Source organism: Anser cygnoides, chromosome Z, assembly GCF_040182565.1.
Source record: "Anser cygnoides isolate HZ-2024a breed goose chromosome Z, Taihu_goose_T2T_genome, whole genome shotgun sequence".
Classification (NCBI taxonomy): Eukaryota; Metazoa; Chordata; class Aves; order Anseriformes; family Anatidae; genus Anser; species Anser cygnoides.
Genome location: NC_089912.1, coordinates 83,746,005 through 83,771,043, shown reverse-complemented (window position 1 = coordinate 83,771,043; position 25,039 = coordinate 83,746,005). Strand labels below are relative to the sequence as shown.

Genomic DNA, 25,039 nt, shown 5'->3' with positions numbered 1-25,039 from the left:
TGACAAGCCTCAGCCCCATCCTTTTAAAAAAAACAAATTCTGCACTTCATGTAACAAGTAGTATACCACAATCAAGGAAACATCTTCATTACATATTCCACCATGATCTAACTCATAGGAACACACTTTTACAGCAGCTCTTGTCATTTAAACTAGGTGAACCTACTACACCAACGTTGAGAGGTTCATGTATTCAACCTAATGCTATCTACAGGAATGATAAAAATTATGTTTTCTCTTGAATGAACAAAGCACCAGCAGAATTTGCTAGTGCAACCTAGAGCCACAGCTCTCACCAGCTGCACTTGCAAATCTGAAACACGTAGAAGAAGCAGATGAGCATTTGGAAAGATGTATGCCTGATAAAGCACTTTTTATATCTGTAGTCATCTACTAATTCAAAATGCTCTTTACCATTTGGATGAAAACTTTACCTTTTGATGATTTTTTTTTTTAAAGCTGAAAACATTATAAAACGTCTATTTTTAATCCCTAAATTTATGACCTAGTATACAAAAAAAGCTTCAATTAGCAGAGACAACCATGTCCTGTACGATATATCAACACATGATGCATCCATCAGATCTTAGCTGCCATGTCCTGTACGATATATCAACACATGATGCATCCATCAGATCTTAGCTGCTCACAAGATCTCCCTTGCTGCAATGAGTCAGTCATCCCTACTATTGAGCATTAGCAATGTATTGTCATGCCCATTCCCACACAGGCAATTGCCATACAGGCAAATTAAGTGATTTGCTTGTAATCTAATGCTGACAGAACAGTAGCTTGTGTCAAATTAAATACAAAGAGATGCCACTCCCAGGGAGGCCAACTTTTCTCCCTCAATCTACCTGCTGCTTACTCAGGAGTGCAAAAAGAACAATCCTCCCACTAGAAATGGGATGGGCAAAGTCAGAGCTAAACTGCTGACATTTGTTCCAAAACAGCCGTCACTGTTACCAGCCTAGGATGCAGTTTGTAGTTCATGTTGATTCAGTTTATGGTAGTTTCTCCATTACTGTTTCCACTGACAACAGAGCCAGATCCAGGACATAAGTAGAGACACAGGCCACTTAAAATCCAGTCAATTTTGAAATGCTGCAATACAAATATCACAGTCTATATGTACAAACAAAAATAACTCTGGGCGTTTGACAACAGTGTTTTGAAAAGGATTATTCTTCAGAGCTTGAACCCAGCTTGAATTAAGTCTTGCTAACACTTTAGGATACACACAATTTTCTCTCTTACATGTGTGGTGTATACTTGCATGCCTCAATACACCCTGAGGTGTATCATTCATTAGGTGAAATGCAAAACTGTTTTCAGTGGGATAGAGCTGAGACATATCCCACTGAAGCAAGGTCATCTCCAAAGTTAAGCCTTCAGTGAAATGCTTCACTTGTATTACCTCTAGTTACACTGAACAGCCTTACCCCTTACACCCTCCCAAGCTCCCGTAACAACTCTAACTTTCCTCACAGAAGAGCTCAGACTTAATTAGGTATTACATCCTCCCCAGTTTCCCCTGATCACTAGGGATATAAGCATTCATTTCATTTCCAGTTCTTCCAGGCCCTTCCACCCTGTCAATCATCTACTATATAAAGTTCCCATAACTAGCTTCTTTCAAATGCGTGAAGGGACGCTTTCTTTATTGCCCTTCTACAATTAAGCTTATGTAAGAATTGCACACAGATTTCTAAAGACAAAACTAGTTACTCCATGTCCCTCTTTCAGGGCCCCTGTAATTAGCACTGTGCCATTTACTATTAGTCAATTAGCTCTGATATCCTTCCTTCAACAAAGATACATTAAAAAAAGCTCCACAGACTCCCAGAATCACATGCCCTCTTCAATTTCTTTTTGAAGGTTTAGTAATAGGCACCATTTAGCACTTAGTATAGCAAGACTCAACTCCTTAGATTTGCTATGTGGTAAAGTTCATCTAATAGCAAGCATTAAGCAAGCACTTCAAGAGATGCCTGTGAGCCCCTTTAAACAGTAATGAACTCCAATAGCAGTGTGGGTGACCCTGACTGCTAAAACCCTCTGCAGAGAATCATCTTCAATGCTGCCAGGATGCTCTTTTCTGATAAAACCTCTCCAGCCCCCGCAGCACAGTACCTACAGATAAGGCACAGATGGAGAAACAGTTTCGAGCAGAAAACAGGCAATTGAAGCACAGGGAGAACAATTCTCCCAAGCCCTTTTTTCAGTGAGTAACAAGTGTAAAGAGAGTGGGTCTTAAGGACTGCCTGCTCAAAGCAGTCTGTTCTTGTCCCATGCACAACTTTCCAAACTTTTTACTGTTTCACCAGACATGTTATATAGGCAAAGAAACAACAACAAAATACACAGTACATTCAAAACAGGCAAACATCACACACTTTGCAATGTGTTTTTTATACCCTCTCTTGTGTCAACACTGGATCAAACTGACCCAAGCTTGAAAAGAAAAACATTTTTTTTTAATTGTTGGTGAGCACTCTGTGTCATAACATAAATTGCTTAACTCAAGTGCCAACTTTGTCATGGAAGGCCACAGCTAACAGCCTCATTCACTAAGAGTCTGATCTTCAAAAACAGTGAAAACCCATGCCCCATCAGTTCATCATTCAAAGACTTGTCTGTTCCCCAAATACCTTTTTGTGTTGTCCTGAGATATGTACTATCTAGGTTTGCTTTGCAGAATTTGACTGAACACATTTAATGGCTGCAGTATGTCCAAAATTAAAATCATCTAGTCATGGCCTTTTCAGTCCTCTTCATTTTGGTAGTTCTGACTTCTGACTCCACAGAAAGTATATCATCTGGACAGACTCCCCCCAATAGTTTCAATCTGTCAACTGCTGGACGGTTTTCAAGGGAAAAGAGAAGCTATTGCTGCTGATAAAAACATGTAGAAATTGGATTTTCATGCCTGCTTTAATCTGACTACCTGAACATCTTTTCCAAGAGGTCTACGCAAAGTAACAGGTGTACTGAATTTTACCTGTTTTTTTTTTTTAAAAAAAAAAAATGAAGATTTTACAATTCACCCCTCAAAAATAGCTAACTGTTGCTACACAATCGTTTGTAGAAATGTAGAGATGGTTTCACTGGCTGTTAGCTCTCCAAGCATGCTAGACTTTCAAATGCAAGGGGTCTGACCTGCACCCAGGAAAAAAATCTGTTTGTGGCACTTCTGAGATAAGAACCCTGGACTAGAAATGATCCTTTACAGTTTTACCAATAACAGCATTACCAGTCTGTATAGACAGAAGAGTGCTTGCAAACCTCTAACAGTACTTGTATTCTTTGTCTCTCCGAATGACACAGTCCTTCGTAAGCATCTATATAGCTGTTTGGGAAGGGAAACTGCAGAGTATTTTTGGAATCTTTTTCATTGCTTGCATCTAAGAGGAGAGGGAAAGTCCTCTAGCAACATGGTGCATGTAAGACAAGTTTTAAACACAGCAGGGAATACATGAAATACTTTTCGGTGGCAATGTTAGGGTTATACTTGAGTTCTAGCATATACTAAAAAAAATAAAGAAATAGTTGAAGACTGGAACAAGTGGGCAGGTTGGTAATTCAGACAGATAAAGAATGTGTTTGCAGCAGAGAAAGCAAAAGATAACAGATGAACAACCTATCCACTGGCATGGATGTAAGGTCTAAGACTAAGGGGTATTTTTATAACTGACTACATTACCTAAAACAGGCTATTATTAATGGCATTTTAAATAATTTGCCATGTCCTAACAGGTTATTCTACTTCAGAGCAAATAAATCTTTATTTATTAAGACATTGAGTACAATTTGTAAATGGCTGCCTCCTAAAGGCCAAATGTGTTTTGTCAGCACTAACAACTGCTTATTTTAACATCAGTGGAGATACACAACGAGAGTTGATAGGTTCTTTATTAAATCAGAAGCTCAGTAATTGCTAAATAATTTGTTAGACTGAGAGGTGGTCATCTATTAGAAGTCTCACCACAAATGAAAACAAGCATTTTAATAAAAATAATCATGCTGTGGGAAATTGTGATGCACTTAAGATTCTTACGGAAACTCTGTCCTACGTCCTTTCTAACAAACCATTTAGTCAGTTCCTCATACAACAAACCTCAGGACATTTGAGTTTGTTATTGCCACAGTGAAGTGGCCAGCATTGAGGCTAGCTACTTTTTTCCTTCCTTCCTCTTTCTCATACTTTCCCACTCACAACACCCCATTGCTACTGCTAGTGCATTAACACTTATGTCGTATGATTAGAAATGTAAGGTGACCACATGAAGCCAAGTGACCTCTGCTGCAGACAGAAGGCAATGAAAGCAAAATTTGTCTCTACTATGATCTGTAGTAACATATCCTGGACACAAGAAATAACATGGCAGAGTAACTTATTATACCAGTAAATGATCCATTCAAAACCACTCCTCATCTGGATCAAGAATACGCTTGTAGCATCAGATCACTTTTCTGTTTGGAACTCAGCCTGTCTGAGGGTACCCCGAAATCACCTGTTGCTTCATCAATATATCATCACCTTCTTCCCCTTCAGCTATACACACAAAACATATTGGCCACTTACCCTATAGATCTCCTCAAGCAACAGCTTAGCACAATTCTGGCCAAGTTCCTCAGGAAGCACAGCTGCTCCTTGGCCCTGAGGGTTTGAAGCTAGCTCAGCACTGAGAATAGTGCCGTTGATGGTTTCTGCAATAAGGCACATGCCAAATCCTGGAGATCTGTAAGAAAAGCACATTTGATTTGAAAACAAAATTGAATAAGAAGCCAAGAAGAAATGTCAACCTCCTCCTCAATTCACAGGCAGCTCCACTCATACGACACTACTGGAAATGTGGACTTACTGACAAAATTCCTGTTCTATACATTTCATTCATCCTGAAAAAAACATTAATTTAGAAGTTAAACCCACTATCATTAGCGCCAAATATACTGTGCTGGATATTCCTGGCACAAACTCTTTAAAAAGAAAAGTAATTAAAAAAACAAAACAATCAAGCCTCAGAATAACAATTTTTGTTAAAAAAAAAATTTGATGAACATTTCTAAAGTATCTGGAGTTTCTTCTCTGTTATGTTCAAAAACAAAAACAAAACCGACTTTCTTTAGGAATCCATCTCTTTCCCTGGAAGCTTCGCCACGTAGCAAGATCAGACCCATAGCCCTAGCATCAAGAAGGAGGATAAAAGAACCTGATTCATATTACTTGAATTTCCAGTCACTTCTTTTCACTTACAGTTCAATATCATCCAAATCATTACAACCACACAAGAATTCTGAACATATAATTTGAAGAAAAAAAATGCGTTTTACTGAGAGTTTAGGATCCTAAAAAATGCTACTGTGTTAAGAAACACTTTTGCTACAACAAAGTAACAGATGTCTGAGTATGGCTTGCTGAGAAATCAGATAGCTATAACAAGGGAAAAAAAACATAAGATCTTTGTATTTATAGACTCTAGAAGAACACTAACAGCTAGCCATTCAAAATAAGGTTAGCTTCCCTCCACTTACAGGATTTCCCACAGTTCTGGACTCCTGCTGCCTCCTCTACCCAAACTTAATTAAAATAGTCCCACTGACCCCAAACCTACCCAGAACAGTAAGGAACACCACCGACACCAACAAATCACAAAAACAAAGCCTAATCACCAGTAAACACATGTACTGGGTCTGGCTGGGATGGTGTTAACTTTCCTTGCAGTGGCCCATACAGTGCTGTGCTCTGCACCTGTAGCTAGAACAGCACTGGTATCACTCCAGTGTTGTGTCTGCTGCTGAGCTGTGCTGGCACAGCATCAGGACTTCCTCCAGTCCCACCAGAACCAGCAGGCTGGGGGTGGGCAAGAAGCAGGGAAGGGACATCACCAGGGCAGCTGACCTAAACCAACCAAAGGGATATTCCACACCATGTGGTGTCACAATCAGCAATAAAAGGTGGGAAAGGGGAAGGAGAAGGTGCAGCTGTTGTTATGAAGACTGTCCTCCCAAACAATTGCTACATGTATTGAAGCCCTGCTTTCCAGGACGTGACTGAGCATTGCTCATTGATGAGAAGTAGAGAATTTTTTTTCTTCCCTTTGTGTTTCCACATGGTCTTTGCTTGTTCCCCGCCCCCCCCCCCCATTTTCTTTTCCCTTTAATCAAATTATCCTTATATCAATCTTTGAGACTTCATTTCCTTCCCAGCATACTTTCTTCTCCCTGCTCTTCTTCTGAGGAGGGGGAGTGAAAGAGTACTTGTGGTGGAGTATGGCTGCCCAGCAGGGTAAAACTACCACAACACACTCTTTCAGTGTCAAAGAAGAACAAGTCCTTTACATGCAATTCAGTAGGGAGTGAACAAAAAGCTATCAGTGATTCCCACATATATTCAACTGCCTGTACTTGCTAAGCAACACAGAAAATATGTTAAAGATGTTTCTCTTCTTCTTTCCTTCCTGTGAAAGACTGAGAGAGATCTAGACAGCAAGACAAGAACACTGTCAAAGATGTTATTTCTTAGGGGCTACAGCTTCGACATAAATCCTTTAGTAATTATACCTACAAGCAGATTTTGTTAGCGTTCAGTAGCATGTGGCAAATTGCCTAAACAAAAAACAAAATCATCTAGTGCCTCATCCATACGCAGCCAGGATTAGGAAGTATCTGCACAAACATTCTTCTGCAAATTCTATAAACAGAACCAGAAAGTTTTTGTTCAGAAAGACATTACAGGTGGAAGAAGATGCTCAGATCTATTTCCTGAAGCTTCTGTCACTGTGCAAGGGATATAGTTCAAGATCCTGTATTCTGAAATCAGAGCTTGGTTTGGGCTGGGCACAGACAGGCCGCTGTTCTTACTCGTCCCTGGGAATTAGCATTGGAAACAAGACATGTTTTACTTTCCTTCCTTGTCCTGCCAACACATATACACACAAGTAACAGAACCAGGTAATAAGAAAAACTTTTCTGAAGTGTCACTATAATCGTGCTCAATGAGATAGCACAGCAGCAGCAGAGAGTGACAGGCACCAGCAAGATGGAAAGGGGAATTCATTTTTTCTTCCCCTACTATTATGTATTCCTCTGCGTTGGTTAATCATGCAAGTAGAAAAAGTAATGGTGCTACCCAAATTAATTTGAATTTTCCACTTTATAGAGAGATACAAAAAAAACAAAACCCATGACGACAACAACAACAACAAAAGACCCCCAAAACTTCACACCTCCCAAAAAAAGAGGTTTCAAAATTTTGTTTACTGTTAATAATCTGGAGCCACAAGACTTACTATCCTGGAATATTAAATATGATGGAGAATCAGAAAAAAAGGAAAAATACTTTAAAGTCAACAATTTTAGATGTGTACGCTTATGAAACTAAAATAGTATCTTGAAGGTAATACTTCACGGAGAAGAAACAGTGAAAAAGTGTGCATGCTTGGATTTGAGCATACAGAAAAAAAGACAAATAAAACAGTTATCCAGATCTTCAACCTCAAAGAAAAGCGACAAGAGGACAACAAAGCTGACAGGTATCAGTAAAATTGTCTGAATCATATGCAACACATCTGTGTTCTTCAAGCAAACAAAAATCTGTGGCAGTACAGTAACTTAATACTTCAAATAAATGTTCAGTTCTTCTTGGTAAAAGGACGCTACTGCAGCTGTTTATGTCACGGTAAAGCAGAGGACAACCCATATAGCTCAAATACTTTAGAAAACAGCTTTGTCCCATCCTTAATACTACCATTTCCATCAGAAAGTCTAGAGTCATATTTAAACATTAGTCCAATGCACCTCTGACCATAATTTCACTCACTCCAGAGTAACAGGATTAAAACCAAACAGAGCTCAGCCTGTCTTTTGGGGCAGAAACAATGTACTACATTCTTTAAAAAGACACACAGTTTATAACCCTGTACCATAAGGGGCCGCCGGAAGCCTAGCAGTTGCACCACTCGCCTGCCACGTCACTGCACATGGGGATCGCAGGCTCAAACGGGCTTCTTTGGGGGTCTGTTATAGACCACCAAACCAGGATGAAGGGATGGATGAGGAGTTATATAAGCAGCTGGTGGAAGTCACTCGATCGCCAGCACTTGTTCTCATGGGGGACTTTAACTTCCCAGACATATGCTGGAAATACAATACAGCACTGAGGAAGCAGTCTAGAAGGTTCCTGTTGCATGTGGAAGACAGCTTCCTGACACAGCTGGTTAGTGAGCCTACCAGAGGGGGTGCCCTGCTAGACCTGCTGTTCATGAACAGAGAAGGACTGCTGGGAGATGTGGTGGTCAGGAGTTGTCTTGGGCAGAGTGACCGCAACATGGTGGAGTTCTCTATTTTTGGTGAAGACAGGAGGGGAATCAGTAACACCGCTACCTTGGACTTCCGGAGGACAAACTTTGAATTGTTCAGGACACTGGTATGGGAGTCAGTCCTGAAGGACAGAGGGGTCCAGGAAGGCTGGATGCTCCTCAAGAAGGAAATCTTAAAGGCACAGGAGGAGGCTGTCCCCACCTGCCATAAGATGAGCTGGCAGTAGAGAAGACTGGCCTGGCTGAACAGGGAACTTTTGCTGTGTGTCTGGGATAAAAATAGAGTTTATGTCTGGTGGAAGAAGGGGCAGGCAACTTGGGGAGAGTACAAGGAAGTTGCCAGGACATGAAGAGAAAAAATCCAGAAGGCCAAAGCTCAACATGAGCTCAACCTGGCCACTATGGTTACCAAAAAATGCTTTCATAACTATATTAATGGCAAAAGGAGGGCCAAAGAGAATCTCCATTCTTTACTGGATACAGGGGGGAACATAACTACTGAGGATAAGGAAAAGGCTGAGGTTCTTAATGCCTTCTTTGCATCTGTCTTTACTAGCCAGACCACTTACCCTTGGGGAACTCAGCCTCCCGATCTGGAAGTCTGGGATGGGGAGTAGAAGAAACCCCCACAGTTCAGGTGGAAACAGTTAGAGACCTGCTGCTCCACCTGGACTGTTAAAAAGTCCATGGGGCCAGATGGGATCCACCTGAGGGTGCTGAAGGAGTTGGTGGATGTGACTGCTGGGCTGCTTTCTGTCATCTATCAGCTGTCATGCTCATCTGGAGAGGTCCCGGATGACTGGACACTTGCTAATGTGACACCCACCTCTAAGAAGGGCTGTAAGGAGGACCTGGGCAACTACAAGCCTGTCAGCCTGACCTCGGTGCCAGGAAAGGTGATGGTACAGGTCATCTTGAAGGCAATCACACACCATATGGGGGACAACAGGGAGACCAGGCCCAGTCAGCATAGGTTCATGAAAGGCAAGTCCTGCCTGACCAACCTCATCTCTTTCTGTGTGCAGGTGACCTGGCCGGTGGATGAGAGAAAGGCTGTTGACATAGTCTACCTAGACTTCAGCACAGCCTTTGACACGGTCTTCCACAGTATTCTGGAGAAGCTGGCAGCCCATGGCTTGGACAGGTACACTCTTTGCTAGGTTAAAAACTGGCTGGACAGCCAGGCCCAGAGAGTGGTGGTGAACGAAGAGAAATCCAGCTGGTGACTGGTCACCAGAGGTTTTCCCTAGGGGTCGGTGTTGGGGCCCACCTCCTTTGATATCTTTATTGATGATTTGGATGAGGGAATTGAGTGCACTCTTAGTAAGTTTGCAGATGACACCGAGTTGGGGGTAAGTTTCGATCTGCCGGAGGGTAGGAAGGCCCTGCAGAGGGACAGGTTGGATTGATAGGCAGAGGCCAATGGGATGAGGTTCAACATGGCTAAGTACCAGGTCCTGCGCTTTGTCCACAACCCCATTCAGCACTACAAGCTAGGGGGAGAGTGCCTCAAAACCTGTGCAGAGGAAAAGGATCTAGGGGTGCTGACTGATGCTCGCCTGAACAGGAGCTGGCAGTGTGCCCAGGTGGCCAAGGCCGAGAGCATCCTGGTTTGTATCAAGAATAGTGTAGCCAGCAGGACAAGGGCGGTGACCGTGTACTCAGCTCTGGTGAGGCCACACCTCAAGTACTGTGTTCAGCTTCGGGCCCCTCACTACAAGGACACTGAGACCCTGGACCGTGTCCAGAGAAGGGCTACGAAGCTGGTGAAGGGCCTGGAGCACAAGTCCTGTGAGGAGCAGCTGAGGGAACTGGGGTTGTTTAGTCTGGAGAAGAGGAGGCTCAAGGGAGACCTCATTGCTCTCTACAGCTACCTGAAAGGAAGGTGTGGGGAGCTGGGGGTCAGCCTATTCCCACAGGTAACTAGTGACAGGACTAGAGGGAACAGCCTCAAGTTGCACCAGGAGGGGTTGAGGTTAGAAATTAAGAGACATTTCTTCATAAAGAGTAGTCAGACACAGGAAGAAGTTGCCCAGGGAGGTGGTGGAGTCATTGTCCCTGGGGGCGTTTAAGGAAAGGTGGGACCTGGTACTTGGAGACATGGTCCAGTGGGTGACAGTGGTAGTAGGGCAATGGTTGGACCAGATGATCTTGGTGGTCTTGGAAAAAACCTTGATGATTCTATGAGTGAAACAATGGTTATCTAGTGAATCATTCCATTTTCTCCTGTAAGGAATATTTATTTCATGTCAGCAGAACAGAAAATCATGGTCTAAAGCTCAGAAAAATTACAGATTAGAGCATACTAGCAGACAAACAAATGCCAAACTGAATTTCTGTTGCCTGCGAATAATTGGATACTCACTTTCCAGAGCTGACCCCCTTCATATGATCTGTGTAGATATAAATGTCTGGGAGGAATTTATTCAGGATGCCCCTTGCAGATTCCACCATTCTGTTTGCCATCTGTGGTGACACTCTGACAGAGTATCTACATTTCTGAGCTAAGGAATTGTGATCATGAAAAAAAAAATCAGAGAGACAAAAGTGGTCAGGAGGTCACAACGCATTATTTCAGAAAACATGTTTTTGTCCTATGCATTCATCCATGAAAGCTACTCCACTTTCCTAGCACAGCCGGTATTTAAAGAACATATGCTTAGTGCTTTCTATAGTCTTTTCATTGATATATCTTAGGTGAAATGCACACAAGAACCTATTATGTATGACTAGGAAAAAATTTGTCTTAAAGATGCCCTTCAATAATTTTAAATAGCTATTTATTCATCCTGTAGTTTCTTATGATGCCGGAAGTCCTGCACGCTGTTTATATCTTATGAAATGATATTGATGGGTGAAGTTTCTCTGAATTAGCAGCAAGAAATCTTTTCTTTTCATTTCCACTGGGGAGAAATTGGACAGTTGAAATTATGTTTTTACCAAAGACAAAATTAAAAAAAAGCTAAAGGAAAAAACTTTGCTCTCTCCAACTGTTTTGCAGTGCTCTGAAAGTATTAAATTTACTGGTTATCTAGTCACTCAGCATTCAGAGATAAATGTTCTGGGGAAGAAGAGACTACCACCTTTCTGCACATGCTTTGTGCCCTTTTACTCACATGCTATTTCAGTGATATTCCCAATAGATTTTCAAACATGTAAGACACATTTCTACTCCCAATTCCATCCCATCTAGTACAGACTCATGCTCTGCATTTAACCAGACACCTATACCTACATGCACACGGCAACACAGAAATCATCTCTCAAACCTACCAGCTGGCTGAAGAAAACCTCCTTTTATGCAAGTTTCTATTGTATGCTCTTGTGGAGGAGGCAGACCAGAAGTGTTAAGTTCTTAAGGGCAAAATCAGTAAATAATAATCAGAGAACTGATCGTTCTTCAGTTGCTGCACTCATCATTTTGGGTGAGTATAAAAAGCTGCTGCAACACACGCTCCCCAGCTGTAAGGGAGCAGAATTGTTCAGCTGCATCTTGAAGGGACAAAAATGCATATATAAAAGACCAAAACGCTTGTGTCTAAATGTTTTGTTTTCTACTGGCTTGAAGGACCACTTCAAGTCCAAACTGAAATAAGTGGGCCCCTCACCTGGCTTACCAAAAGCAAGCCTCTATCCCTGAGAAAAAATCCAGGAGAAGTCAAAGGAAAGTGGGAGTTCGAAAACCTGTAGTTCACATACATCAATCAACTCCAGTAAACGTCACCCAGGACCGCACTGTATATTTAAGTGAAGTTATAAAAATATCACTAATGCCACTACCATTCCTCCCTCCATCACACAGAAACATAGAACTACTTAGTACAGATATAAACAGGGCAAAAAAAATTTACTTTCTTCATTGAAGACCATGAAAACCAACAAGCACACTGACCTGCCCCCTTTCTTTTTCAACAGCCCATGCACACAGTAAAACTGCTCTCACTTGGCAACACTGCACTCATCCAAATGCTGCAGTTAAAGAGAGAGGTCAAAGTGTCCCATTCTTGCATACAATTACGACGGCATACTGTAAAAGGAGGAATAGGCTGCAAGTCTGTGCCTCTGGCAGGAAACCTGCCCCCATTCCTGCTTTCCTTTTGAGTGATCAAAGTCAGACCACATTTGAGATTCTTATAATTGCAAATCAAACTACAAGTTGGATAACTCTCAAGAGAGCTGGAGCTCCTGAATTACAACATTTAGTATACCTTGCTGTGAGGGATTTTTACCTTCTTCCTATGGTGACAGCAGGTTCATGACATATCGTACAGAAGCAATAAGCAAAAGAGAAAAAGACATTGACTATGTTTTCTGCCCTTTTCTTTGTGAGGGAGTAAATCCCTCCCCACTTCTATCTCCAATGATACTTCTGCAGACAAAGAGCTAACAAACTGGTTTTGGTAAGACAACCGAAAGCTTAGTTCACATGCGTGCAGTGAGGTGTAAACTGAACTCAAATTTAAATTCCCATCCAACATTCTGCTAGACTCGTTAACTGCCAAGATGCCAAGTATCTGACATATAACAAAACTACATTTGTTACTCCTGGATTTATAGACAAAACACATCTATTTTAGTGCTGTTTTGTATATCATGGAAGGTATTTTAACTATTTTTTTTTGCTATTGAAAAGGTTGTGAAAGGTGCTGTTCAGTTTTAGATTTATTTACTTGTTCACTATTGCTTTTTGAACAGTGTTGTGAACACAGTGCTTTTGAGACATGCTGGTGGAATCCGATTTTGTTTTCGTTCTGTGGAAAGTCACTGTGTGTTGTCTGCATGTGTACTCAGTGACACAGGTATGCTTCTGGGACTTCTAAGCTGGGAGACTTTTTTCTTTAAAAGCAATTTTTTAAAAACAAGGTAAGAGAAGGATACGCAGTTCCTCTGATGCGCTTGATTTTGCCTGGGTCTGTGAACTGAATAGGCTGCAAGACCTTTCTCACTGGGCAAGCAAACAGTATCTCTCCACCCCCTTTGGGAGGCATTCCTCTCCGGTTGATCTAAAAACAGTAATGGAGGAGAAAAGAGGTTAGTAAAGAACACAAATAATGTATATACATGCTCAAAAATTATAGCTTTTATTTCACATAAAATAAATTGTTATCATTACCAGCACTATGTGAGCGCAGGTGAGAAAAAAGACATCCTAAAAGCAGAAAGGTTTTTTTTTCCACCAAACATATAAGCAATAAAAGATTTATTTTTTCACTCCTCACCTCTCTCATTTCAAGTATAGTAGGCATGGCTTCTCAGTGGTGGAAAAACAAACACTAGAAAACACCATCAAAAACTAAGAATCAAACAACCTCCCCCAGCCTTTACTAGGGAGACAACACTGGCGTACTACTTGTCTCTAATTGCGAATTTGTACCTCACTGCTGAAGACTGAAGAAAGCGTCATTTCTCTGATGCTTGACATGCTTAGGTGAGACCAAAATGAACTCACTCCCACAAAAAGGCCTGGCCATCCCAGGCTGGTCCTACCACCCTAGCCAGGGGTCAGCCCTGGCCCTGGTCATTGGGAACACCCACAGGGACAGGATGGAGAGGGCTGTGGGGATCTGGAGACCAGCAGTGCTGTAGCTTCGCTGGTGCAGGGCCTGATGGTTGCAGCAACACTACAGTGGGGTTCTGGGCCACTGGCAGGGTTAGCGGAGGAACTGGGAGGACATGGTGGAGCATGTAAAGACTGTTAGCACAAGCAGGGCCTTCATACATTTTAAATGAGCGTTCTTAATTTTGAAAGACTATAATTTCCTCTTGAACCTAAAAACCTATTCCTCACTCAGATTTATCGAGCCTGTGAAATGTGTACTCTTTATAGAAAAGTTTATTTACTGTTATTTCCTAAACTGGAAGCAAACATTAATCAACCAAATATGGATCCAGCTCCTCTGCTGGTAAAAAAAGACTCGATTATTTCTCACTAGCTCTAAGCATGGGACAAAAACAGGTGGAATGAACAATACATTACATTAACTGATGAGGAACAGGAAAGCAAAAAGGCTTCTTAATTTGCAAAAATCTCTAGGAAACAAAGAAGATCACTCATATTTGATATGTTCTCTACCCATAGCCTTTACATGTCTTCTACTACAGACCAGTACTCACTGTGGCTACCATGCTATTTAACACTTACCAAGAAGGAGAGGCAATTTAACGTGTGATGTGACTAGATATCTGCTAGAGAAAGAGCAGCAAGCACTGCCCTTCTCTGCATATGGTTACGCTGCCCAAAAGCGTACAGTCCCATGAAGCTGTTCAAAGCATCATTTCAACCTGTGCTGGCAAAGAGAAATATTTTCTTACCTTGATTTCCAGACCTTCACCATCAATTCCAAATTTTTTCAGTAGGGGTAGAGCTGTGGCCTTAAGGTTATCAACCTACAAAATATAAAATTTAAAAAGCAGACTCTCTATTGGAAGTTACTTAAGTCAGTAATTTAAAAATCATTGAATTATGAGGTTCCTAACAAGGATGAGGCTTTTCTGTCCTAGGTATTCTAAGGGCAGACACAGGAATGCAGCACAGATATCAGCTACTCAAACTGGCACGAGATCTCACTACTCACAAAATTTGCCACAGCAAACTATGGAGATGGAATTTCCTATTCTGGATTTCTTCCTCAGTCTGATTTTTATTAGGTTTTGGCTAAAACTGCTCATTTGTTTCTCTGAGCAGTTACCAGTTGTTGATGAACAGTTACCCAAAAAAATGATATTCTTATGACATTGCTAAAAAAATCCTATAGCTAAATCTGTGATGAGAGCAAGAACCTTCATATTTTGGAGGAAGCCCTTCGTTTGCCGGGAGGGACTTCATCCTTTTGTCAAGAGCTTCTCTCCATCTGCTTCTGGGAAACAGAAGCTTCTAGGTAATTCCAGTTGACAAAGGAGAATCTGAAGTGGGTGACAAATCATCCACATACTCCCTTTGAGCCAGGTGCTCACCAAATCTGGGTCTCAGCAGGGTTTTCCTTGCCACTGATACTTCTGTTTGTTAACTAAGACAACAACTGTCCTTTGTCATCTTCTTTCTTCTGCTGAAACTTTAGCAGCATTGCTGAAGGTGACAAAAATGATTTAGCAGTGCAACAGCAGAAGGAATTACACAAGACAAACAGCTTGGGAGAGATGGGACCAGTACAACATGACCGAAGAGGAACTAGAATTCAGGTGGAGAAGAAAACAGGCACACGGTAGACAGCACTTTGAGTAGTCAGAAAAAAGCACCCTCCTTTCCATGCTTTCAACCAGAATCCACAATCCTTGAATTTCATTCTCTCTGCTTTGCAGACAGTACAAGCCATTGACAAAGTACTAGCATATACCTCATCTACAAGGCTATAAACAACCTGTTAGTGCTGACTTGCTACAAGTGTATGCTACAGTTCTCATTTTTCAAGTTCTTCTATCCAGCATATTTTCTTTCTCGCAGACAGGGATTTGGCGTTGCTTTTAATGGTAGAAAGTATCAACATTTTAATGTCTTCATTAAAAAACAGTCAGAAATTTATTTATATAAGAAATACAAGTTACAGCCCCTTACTACCTTAATCCAGCCTCTTGGTATTATTCATTAATCACACATACTTGACTTTTGGAACAAAACTCTTCACTAACACGCATATGCACACACATGGACACACAGGAATACCACTGTCAGAAGTGATGAAATTTCAATGTGCTTGTCTGGCTCGCCTAAGGTTACACAATATTTATCCCTTTTTCTTCTGAAACAACACGTAACAGTGAAAAAATAAGAGCTTCACCGTGTAGGATATGAAATCCCTTCCCCTCCTCCATATCCACTTTTGTGATTCTAGGGACTGAAGCCTACCTCTGGAGAAAGCCTGTTATGGCAACATTAGGAAGCTGGATCAATTTCGAGTCTGGTTTGTCTGTTTCCAAGATTTTCAAGACTTGCTGTAGTTTTCAATCCTCAGACAAGTTCCAGGCATGATACTTATTGGGTACCAGACAGATACACAGTAAGAGACTGTTCCAAATTTGCAGCCTAAGCAGAGAAGGTAACTGGCAGTGGAAAAGGTTGTTCTGATCAACAGATGATGAGTCCAAGTTTATGCAGAAGAGGTTAAGTACTTCACCGGAAATGAAGACAGCAGCAGAACTGAGACTGAAAACTCTTATTTTCTAGGCTCATGCCTATCACTCAACCATAAAACCATCTTTCAGTTCACCTTGGAGGGAAGTTATTCCATATTCAGAGCAGACAACACATCATCAAGTTTACCATAACAAAGGCTTCAAACAACTGAGGGCATACCTCACCACAAATGCCAGAAAGCTGCAAGTTTCAAGTCCCATTGCTTGTTCACAAACTAGTTGGTGTAAATACAACCCTTTTACCTTTAAGGAAGTCAATGATTAAAAGAAGAAGTCCTCAAAACAGTAAAAGAATCAAATGGTTTGCAGAATCCCTTAACTAGTGCAAAGCTGAAAAAAACACAACCAAACACAAAGAAAAAAAGAAAACAACAGAAAAGAGACCCAACAGCACGTGCTTGTCCCTTTCCTAGGTAGCCATTAGCTGGTCTACATAGCCATTAACACTGCACAGAACAGAATTTATCCCTACCATACAGCACTATGTTTGGTTATAGGGACCTAGACTGTGTGCGTGCACCGGAGTTTAGCAAATTAAAAAAAAAAAAGAGAACACTCAAGTCTGTTGGAAAAACTTTTTTCCCCCTGGAATTACAGACAACTGCTGAATTTTGATTAACACTGAAATTTATTGCTCCCAAGCCAAAACTTCATATGCTAGTCTCATACCATCATGAAAATCATTTCAACTGAAAGTCCCAAGGCACAGCTATAAAACGCTTCAGCACTTGCAAGCCTGAACATTAAGAACAGTTATTCTAAAACTAGGTTATCACAGCATTATATTATCTGTCCGAATAAAACACAACACATAGAGAAGGAAAAGAAACTAAGACAGTGATGAGTTGCACGGCACCTCCATTCCCTTCAAAAAGGCACTTAACAGACGCTGGGGGGGGTATGGGAGGGTATGTCTTTGTAAAGAGAAACCCAAAACTATAACACCTCTGCATGCTAGTCCCATGCATGACTGGTCCCATAAGCTATTCAGGGTTAGGTCCCACCAGCGGTTGTGTAGAAATACACAGTGCATGATGCAAACATAGGCTTCCAGTCAATGGTTAGGCTAGTGTTCTGAAGCCACATGGAGATCTCTTCCTGACAAATGCAAGCAAAGCATTATTTCATTTTCCTCTCATTTAGGATGCAACACACACACACAGTATCATCACTATGGTCCAAACTGGCTAAAGTGCACATTCCCCTGCATTTCAGAGGCCATGCTATCCCTCCAATTACTGCTTGCAGAGTTATCCCTAATGGTGCCAGCTGTGAAAGAGCTTTTCATTGCAACCCACTGGTGGGCTATTAGTATATATAAACAAACACATAGTCGATTTATACCCCAGGAACTCTGCCTGACCCATGCCTCACTGAACTCAGCTGAAGGCTTTCTTTCCACTAGCCATCCTTTAGAAACACCCTCTCTTGCCTGGTCCACTTCTACTCCCTGCAGCAGGAGATCTACTGTGATCCCTCTGTCTGTCCTCCCAACCAGAGGGTGTCCGGCAAAGAGCAAGCTCAAACTCACAGCACAGCAATTGTATCCAACATATATGCGAGGCTGTCTTCACAGATGTAAAAGCTGCAAGCTCAGTGCTGACAGATTTCAGAATGCCCACTGGGTCAACCTACTTGCTCACTGCTACCATGAGGGAGAAGTCCCACTTCTACGGCTCCCTCTGTGTTCCTGCTACTTAACTTAGGGATGCTTTCACTCATGGAAGGATATTTCCTGCAGACTTCACCTAGCTCCAAAATAAAGATACATGTTTAAGAACATGATATTCCTCTTAGAAACTAAGCTAAACTTGGAGAAAAGCAAAACAAAACAACAACAACAAAAAAAACCAAACAACAACTTGCAATAAATATAAGCAGATACTTGCTTATTGTAGCTACTAACTTGAGATTGAGAGGTTTTTACATGAAGAGCACCAGGCAAAACTCCTTGAATATTTTAAACGACCCACAAGTATTTACTGTGGTTTTCTTTTCCTTCTTCCCTTTGGACAGTCAGAAAGTGTGTAGATGGATAGACAAATCTGAGCATCCCTTTTGGGGCATGCATAAATAATAAATTTTCACCCAGCTGCTAAGCATCTTCTGCTTACTGAACAATGAGAAGACAAATCAATTTAAAACCGAGTTTCCTGAGCACAAAAATCATTTAAGACAGCACTTGAAATTGTGCTTTTAGTTTCAGCAACTTGCAGAGGCATGTGCTGTACAAAGTATCTTGTAAAACTCCTCAAAGTTGTTGATCAACGTTGTTTAACCCAATAGGCAGCTAAGTACCACATAGCCTTTTGGTGTCTCTCCCCCTGAGGGAGGCAAGGGAGTAATCAGAAAAAGAAGTAAAGCCATTTAATAGGACAGAAGAGGAAGAGGAAATAAAGGAAAAACGACGACAACAACAAAGGAATACATGAAACAAGTGATGCACAATGCAATTGCTCACTACCTGCTGACCGAGGCCCAGCCAGTCCCCAGACAAGAGTTAAATTCCAAAATCAAGATTCAGCTGCTTAGGTAAGTGTCCAAACTGACTTGAAAACAACATTCAGGTTGGACTAGTCTTCCTCTCTAAATTCTTCAATAAAAAAAAGTCTCCCTTGTGGTGAAAAAGATGCAGTCAGCCAAAAAAGACAACTTTGATTCTTATTGCCTACTATTTCTATGACATTTTTAATAATGGTGACTAAAAGATTAGAGAGCATGCTTCCCTTTTTATTTTGTTTTTGATTTATTTTTTAAACAGCACTTCAATTATCCTTTGGCTCGTGGGTGTTTCACAGAGCCACAGGTGAGAGAACACAGTTTTTAAAGTGACAAGATAAATGCAGTTGAAAAGCCCTAAATAATAGCAGGACTCAGAGGCTTGTGAAATATCTGCAATTATATTTAAACAGTTTAAAATGATTACAAATACTGTTAAGTTTTCTGATTACAGTGTTCCCCTCATCTACTCAGAGGAAAATAGGCTCTAGTTGGCATTTGAAAGGTAAAAAAAAAAAAAAAGGAGTGCTGTTCTCTAAAAGCCATTACGAAAAAAAACAACCAACATAACCCATAACCATTACCTCAGTGTTTTAATCCCATGATCCCCATAGATAATTCTTGTAACAAGACTATTTAAACAAAGGACTGTAAACCATCAGTAACAAATCAAAGCAAACACCCCATAGTTATTTGATCTATGCCATTTAGCTTCTTTCTGAAGAATCAAGACAATTACATGCAGTATTTTCGCTACTTTCATTTGTTACTGCCATGTGACTTTTAACAGAAAGAAGGCTCCACAGCGGCATAATTACAGCTATATCCAGCATCTATCAGGAGAGGAAGATTCCTTCTGTCACACTCAAATTTCATAGATAATTTCTTCTTCTTCTTACAGTAAACGCGTGAGTGGGGTGGGAGAAACAACGCATCTAACTTCTAAGAGAACTGGAGAAGTAAACCAGTGGAAGGTCCTCACATCACACTTACAGTTTCCAAATGAGATAACAGAAGCAGTAGAAAAGCAAAACTCCAAAGGTAGATTACCAAATGCAATTTAGAAAGATCAAAGGGAACAGTTCAGTAATGTTTGATTCAGAAAGCTTGCTGACAGATGCAGTAATACCAAATACTTCTTGATATGAAAGATGACAGAAACACAGTATATTTCAGAGATTTCTTCCTGAACTTTGTTTAGAAGAAAAAAAATCTCTGGTACTTAGATTTTATTACTTACCGAAGGATCTACTTGATCATTTGTTACTCCCCTCAAGACAATCTTCAGTGGATGTTTCATGAAAGGTGCCAAGCAGAGCAAACTTTCCAGGTAGTAGCCAATACTGCGACTGGGGCTGCAGTCATGTTCTAATGAGCCCCCATACAGAAGACCAGGCTGATAATATAAGGTAGTACCTGGGGAGGAGGCCAAGGGGGAATCAAATTAGAGTGCTGGCAGCACACTAGCCATTACTGCAGCAAAAAGACACTTTGCAACAATGTGAACCAGCACACTGGGAACAGCAGAATTTATACAAAATGGGCAGCACTTCCACCACCACCGCTTCTGTGTCTACGTTTAATAAATGGGTCGAGGCAGATGACTGCCCATTTATCTTGCACATCGTTTCTCCTACTTTCCCTTCCTCCCCCCATATCAAGAACCTCTCAACAATTGCCAGAATGCTGAAACAAGCAACTAGCATCCTCCACAGAAACTAAATCTTCAACAGACTTGAGACATTGCTGTCTCAGCATATCTAGTGGTATGCCATCTGCTTTACTGACCAACAAGCCTTAAAATCCCCTGTAACACAGAGAGGACAAGAACCAGCTGAGATTTCTACATGGGATGCTTCTCACTCAAACCAACTCCCCTCTGAGCATGTCTGGGCAAGTACAAACTTTGCCTTGTACAAAAACCCACTCTGGTTCAGAGAGACCTTCCACCACTAGGAGATCCCACATACCAAACAAACATCAGTCTTCAACTTGAGCAATACAGTTTCCTTATTGCACTGCACTGTGGTGGAGCACTGATCTTCTTGTGTGCAATCTATTAGTATAAAGCTTCTCTCCTTGGTTATTACTAATCTACTCAGTCAATGCTATCTAAACACTTACCTGTCAAGCTGTAGCTTTTAATTCAATGAAGCAAGTGATACAGTCTGGAAGACTGGAACAGAGTAAGAAGAGAAAAAGCTCTCACCTGTTTGGTTTATCTCAATCCTAGAGCCATTGGTCACTTTGTCAATGAGGCGAATAAAACTTGCTTCAAAGTCTGAGGAGTAGAACAAAGAAAGAATTTTAAAGTTACTTAAAATTTACTCCTGAAAACAGTAAAAAAGGTCACAGGAAAAATGTGTGTTGATGACTCTCCCTTGAAGGCCGTAAGGCTACTCTTACTCTTCAACTTGTAGTTTAATTTCACCACATGAGAAAAGGCAGTTCACATGAGAACAAAGGCATTCATTTGACTCTTAATGCTTACAGATGTCTCAAATCAACTCAGATGCACTTGGAGATAACTGCTGGATTATCCACATAGCTCTCCCCTGCACACAGCAAAGGGAGAGCAAGTGATGAAAGTTGGTATATTTGATCATAGTGGTCTAAAGGATCATTCAAGTCCAGGATAAAGCCTTTGACAATTTACATTTTGCTCAATACAAAAGTCACTTTTGCATATATGCAAAAATCCTAGCCAGCAGGACCCTGTGTAGTTAAGTACCACAAGCTAATCACAGCTTCCCATTACCCTCTGCAAAGTCTTAACGAAGCTGTTGTTCAGTTGTGAAGTGCTACAGCCACACAGCTGTTCCACAAACACAGTCACCGCTGGCTATCTGCAGATCTCAGAGTTTTTCATTTCCAAAATTATCAACAACATAAGTAAGACTAGAGAAACACAAGTCTCCCCATCACATCGCTTTGGCTTAACATGCGCCCTACAGCAGCTTACTCAGCTAATTACTCAGTTTCTCCTGTTTGTGTGGAATCCTGCTCACAGATGTGGGAAAGAACAAGCACATATATTAAAAAAGCGGCAATAGTCTCATTCTTAGGGATCCCAGGTTGGTATAGACTTGGCACAAAAGACAACAAATTTTATGCAGAGTTCAAAAATCAGTTAGTTTTAAGACCAAATACACCTGCATAATGGTCAGTAAGTTGTAGTTTTATTGCTAAGGAAGTTCTATCTCACTTCTTAGACAATACTCTGACTTTTCTTCCCATGTAAGCTTTTAGGATGCAACGAATATTTAAACAAAAGAGCTATTTGCAGACATTACAGTTTGTTAATATTTGCATAATACTGTTGATGCACTAGTCACACAATGCTGGTTCTGCTCTCTGTCATGATAATTTCTAAACTCATAGTTTGTACGACAGCAGTGGGACCTCTCCCAGCACAAAAGTGCATCCTTGCGAACACATTTCACTCTTGGAATGCAAACTCATAGAGAAGTTTTCACTGCAAATGCTCTGGTCATGAAAAGCTGAGAGAACTGCACGTTGAAGTACCAACATAAATCAGCGTTTGTTGCTCTTTTTCTGTTATGGTCATAGCTTACATTTTAGTCCATGCTTGAAAAAGGACCTCCTATAAATTTAGCAAAAATCACAAAATTCATCACCAAACTTTTTGTGGTAGTAATAAATACTTTGGCTCTTAGTATATGTTAAGTCAAGTGCATACGAATATTCTGACAGCTTCAGAGGAGGATCTTTAGCTGTGAACCGACCTTATCGCTCTCTACAGTTACCTTAAGGGAGGCTGTAGAGAGGTGGGGGTTGGTCTGTTCTCCCACGTGCCTGGTGACAGGACGAGGGGGAATGGGCGAAAGTTGCGACAGGGGAGTTTTAGGTTGGATGTTAGGAAGTACTTCTTTACCGAAAGGGTTATTAAGCATTGGAACGGGCTGCCCAGGGAGGTGGTGGAGTCGCCATCCCTGGAGGTCTTTAAAAGACGTTTAGATGTAGAGCTTAGTGATATGGTTTAGTGGAGTACTTAGTGTTAGGTCGGAGGTTGGACTCGATGATCTTGAGGTCTCTTCCAACCTAGAAATCTGTGATACTGTGAAGCATCCTCAGAAGGCAGAGCTGCATCAATGCTCTCACCCATTCTGAACCTCGCACTTTACCTAAAATTGAACTGAGTGGCGACAGCCAGCCCTCCTGCTTCTGCCACCACTGCGAGCTTTCAACGGGTATGACCTGCTGGTGACTGTCCCGCTCACTGCAAGTGCTGCACCCCGCATCTGGCTGGCACCATCAACCCATAGACACGGGTCCGCGCGCACGCCAACACACACGCGCACACCAACACGCGCACACCAACACGCGCACACCAACACGCGCACACCAACACGCGCACACCAACACGCGCACACCAACACGCGCACACCAACACGCGCACACCAACACGCGCACACCAACACGCGCACACCAACACGCGCACACCAACACGCGCACACCAACACGCGCACACCAACACGCGCACACCAACACGCGCACACCAACACGCGCACACCAACACGCGCACACCAACACGCGCACACCAACACGCGCACACCAACACGCGCACACCAACACACAAACCAGCGACCAAAGCCCACGCTCAAAGGCAGCTTTTTACACCCGTACACGCCTCGGTACCCGTCACACCGCCCGGGCGCATTCAGCGTAGGGGTGACGGGGATGCCGAGGGACAGAGGACGAAGCGCAGCTCCCCGTGCAAGGCTTCCCTCGGAGGGATCCACGTGGTCGGAGCCAAGCGCCTTCCCTTCCTTTCCCATTCTCCTTCCCTCCCCTTCCTTTCCCTTCACCTCCCTTCCCTTCCCTTTCCCCGCCGCCTGCCGCCCTCGGGCACGAGCCCCCTGAAGCCCAGCTCCCTGCGGCCACCGCAGCCACGTCGCCACCTCCGGCACCCCCCGACGGGTCCCGGGCACGCCGCGGCCGCCTGCTTTCGGCCTCCGTGCGCTCCGGCGGCGGGACGGGGAAAGCCAGGACCCCCCCCCCGCCCTGCCCCGGGGCTCACCGCGGAGCCCGGGGTCCTCCTCCCGGGCGCGGATCTTGCGGATCTTCAGCGGCCGCCCGCTGAGCGTGGCGAGCACCAGGCGCTGCCGCAGGAAGTTGCAGCCCGCGTAGCTGAGGCACTGCGAGGAGGAGCCGCCGCCGCCCGCCATGCCGCGCCCCGCCGGTGCCGCTGCCGGTGCCGGTGCCGGTGCTGGTGCCGCGGATCCCGGCGCGCCCACGTGGTTGGGAACAGGAAGCGCGGGGACAGCGGGGAGTCAAAGGGCGAGGGGCGGGGCGGCGGCGGCCGCTGGGCGGGGGCCGTGAGGGGGCAGCCGTCGGGGCGGGGCGGGGGCTGGGGGGGCCTCGTTCCGCCCCGGCCGTGGCTTGGTTCGCTGGAGCTCGGCCCCCGCGTTCCTTAACTGGGGTTCGGCTCTGCCCCCTGTGGGGCGCCTCAGGTCCTGCGCACCGGCGGACGAGCCGCCAAACCCCGATGAAACGCGGGGTACCGGGGTCCTCTCCCTAGATGAAGGAGGATTAGTTGCTGGGAATACGTTCTTGCAGACTTACTTACTTACTTATTTATTTATTCCCCCCCCGGTAATTTATCACTGTCTCTCCTAAGGAAAACTAATCAAAAAGCAGGGTCTGATTTCCAATCTTCTGGTCGTGCCATTCCCTTAAATACAGTGGTAGAGACCGGCTGTCGTAAAACAGGAATCTGAGTAAAGCTTTACTTAGCTGTAGTGAGTGTTTTAGAAATCTGTGTTTTAAGAGAAGCATGCGTTACAGCGAGGGTGACAGAGTTAATTGCTGGGCTATGTTTATGTGTACGGGGAAGAAAGCTCCTTGTGTTAAGCAAAAAGCGAAAAAGAGCAAGAGTGATCTGACAGAATATCCCAAGCTGGAAAGGACCCAAAAGACAGTATTTTCCGAAGATACGTTCTGTGTCTCCCTCCCCTGCATGAACTCGTGTCTGATCTCGCTCCTGAGTAAATGCAATCTATGTATTGCTGTGGATGAGGTCAGATTGTTGCCAGTGAGCAGCGGGATCCGAGCTGCTCTGCAAGCGG

General features: G+C 42.9%; 1 protein-coding gene across 5 annotated transcripts in view; it reads right to left on the bottom strand.

The window, feature by feature from the left end:
- Positions 1-24,272, bottom strand: part of RCL1 (RNA terminal phosphate cyclase like 1) — a 35,634-nt gene extending 11,362 nt beyond the window's left edge. For 2 of the 5 annotated variants that reach the window (XR_007159021.2, XM_048050737.2), the window contains exons 1-7: positions 23,992-24,266; positions 21,160-21,231; positions 20,191-20,366; positions 14,634-14,708; positions 13,200-13,324; positions 10,687-10,812; positions 4,586-4,742 (exon numbers count right to left, since the gene is read on the bottom strand). Coding sequence is in view for 4 of the 5 variants with exons in the window: in XM_048050737.2 (XP_047906694.1) it covers positions 4,586-4,742; positions 10,687-10,812; positions 13,200-13,324; positions 14,634-14,708; positions 20,191-20,366; positions 21,160-21,231; positions 23,992-24,139 (879 nt within the window). In the remaining variant the exon portion in view is untranslated. Of the gene's footprint in view, positions 1-4,585; positions 4,743-10,686; positions 10,813-13,199; positions 13,325-14,633; positions 14,709-20,190; positions 20,367-21,159; positions 21,232-23,991 lie in introns of all 5 variants that reach the window. The other 3 variants (XM_048050735.2, XM_048050736.2, XM_066988016.1) reach the window with 3 other exon arrangements.
- Positions 24,273-25,039: the final 767 nt, after the last annotated feature.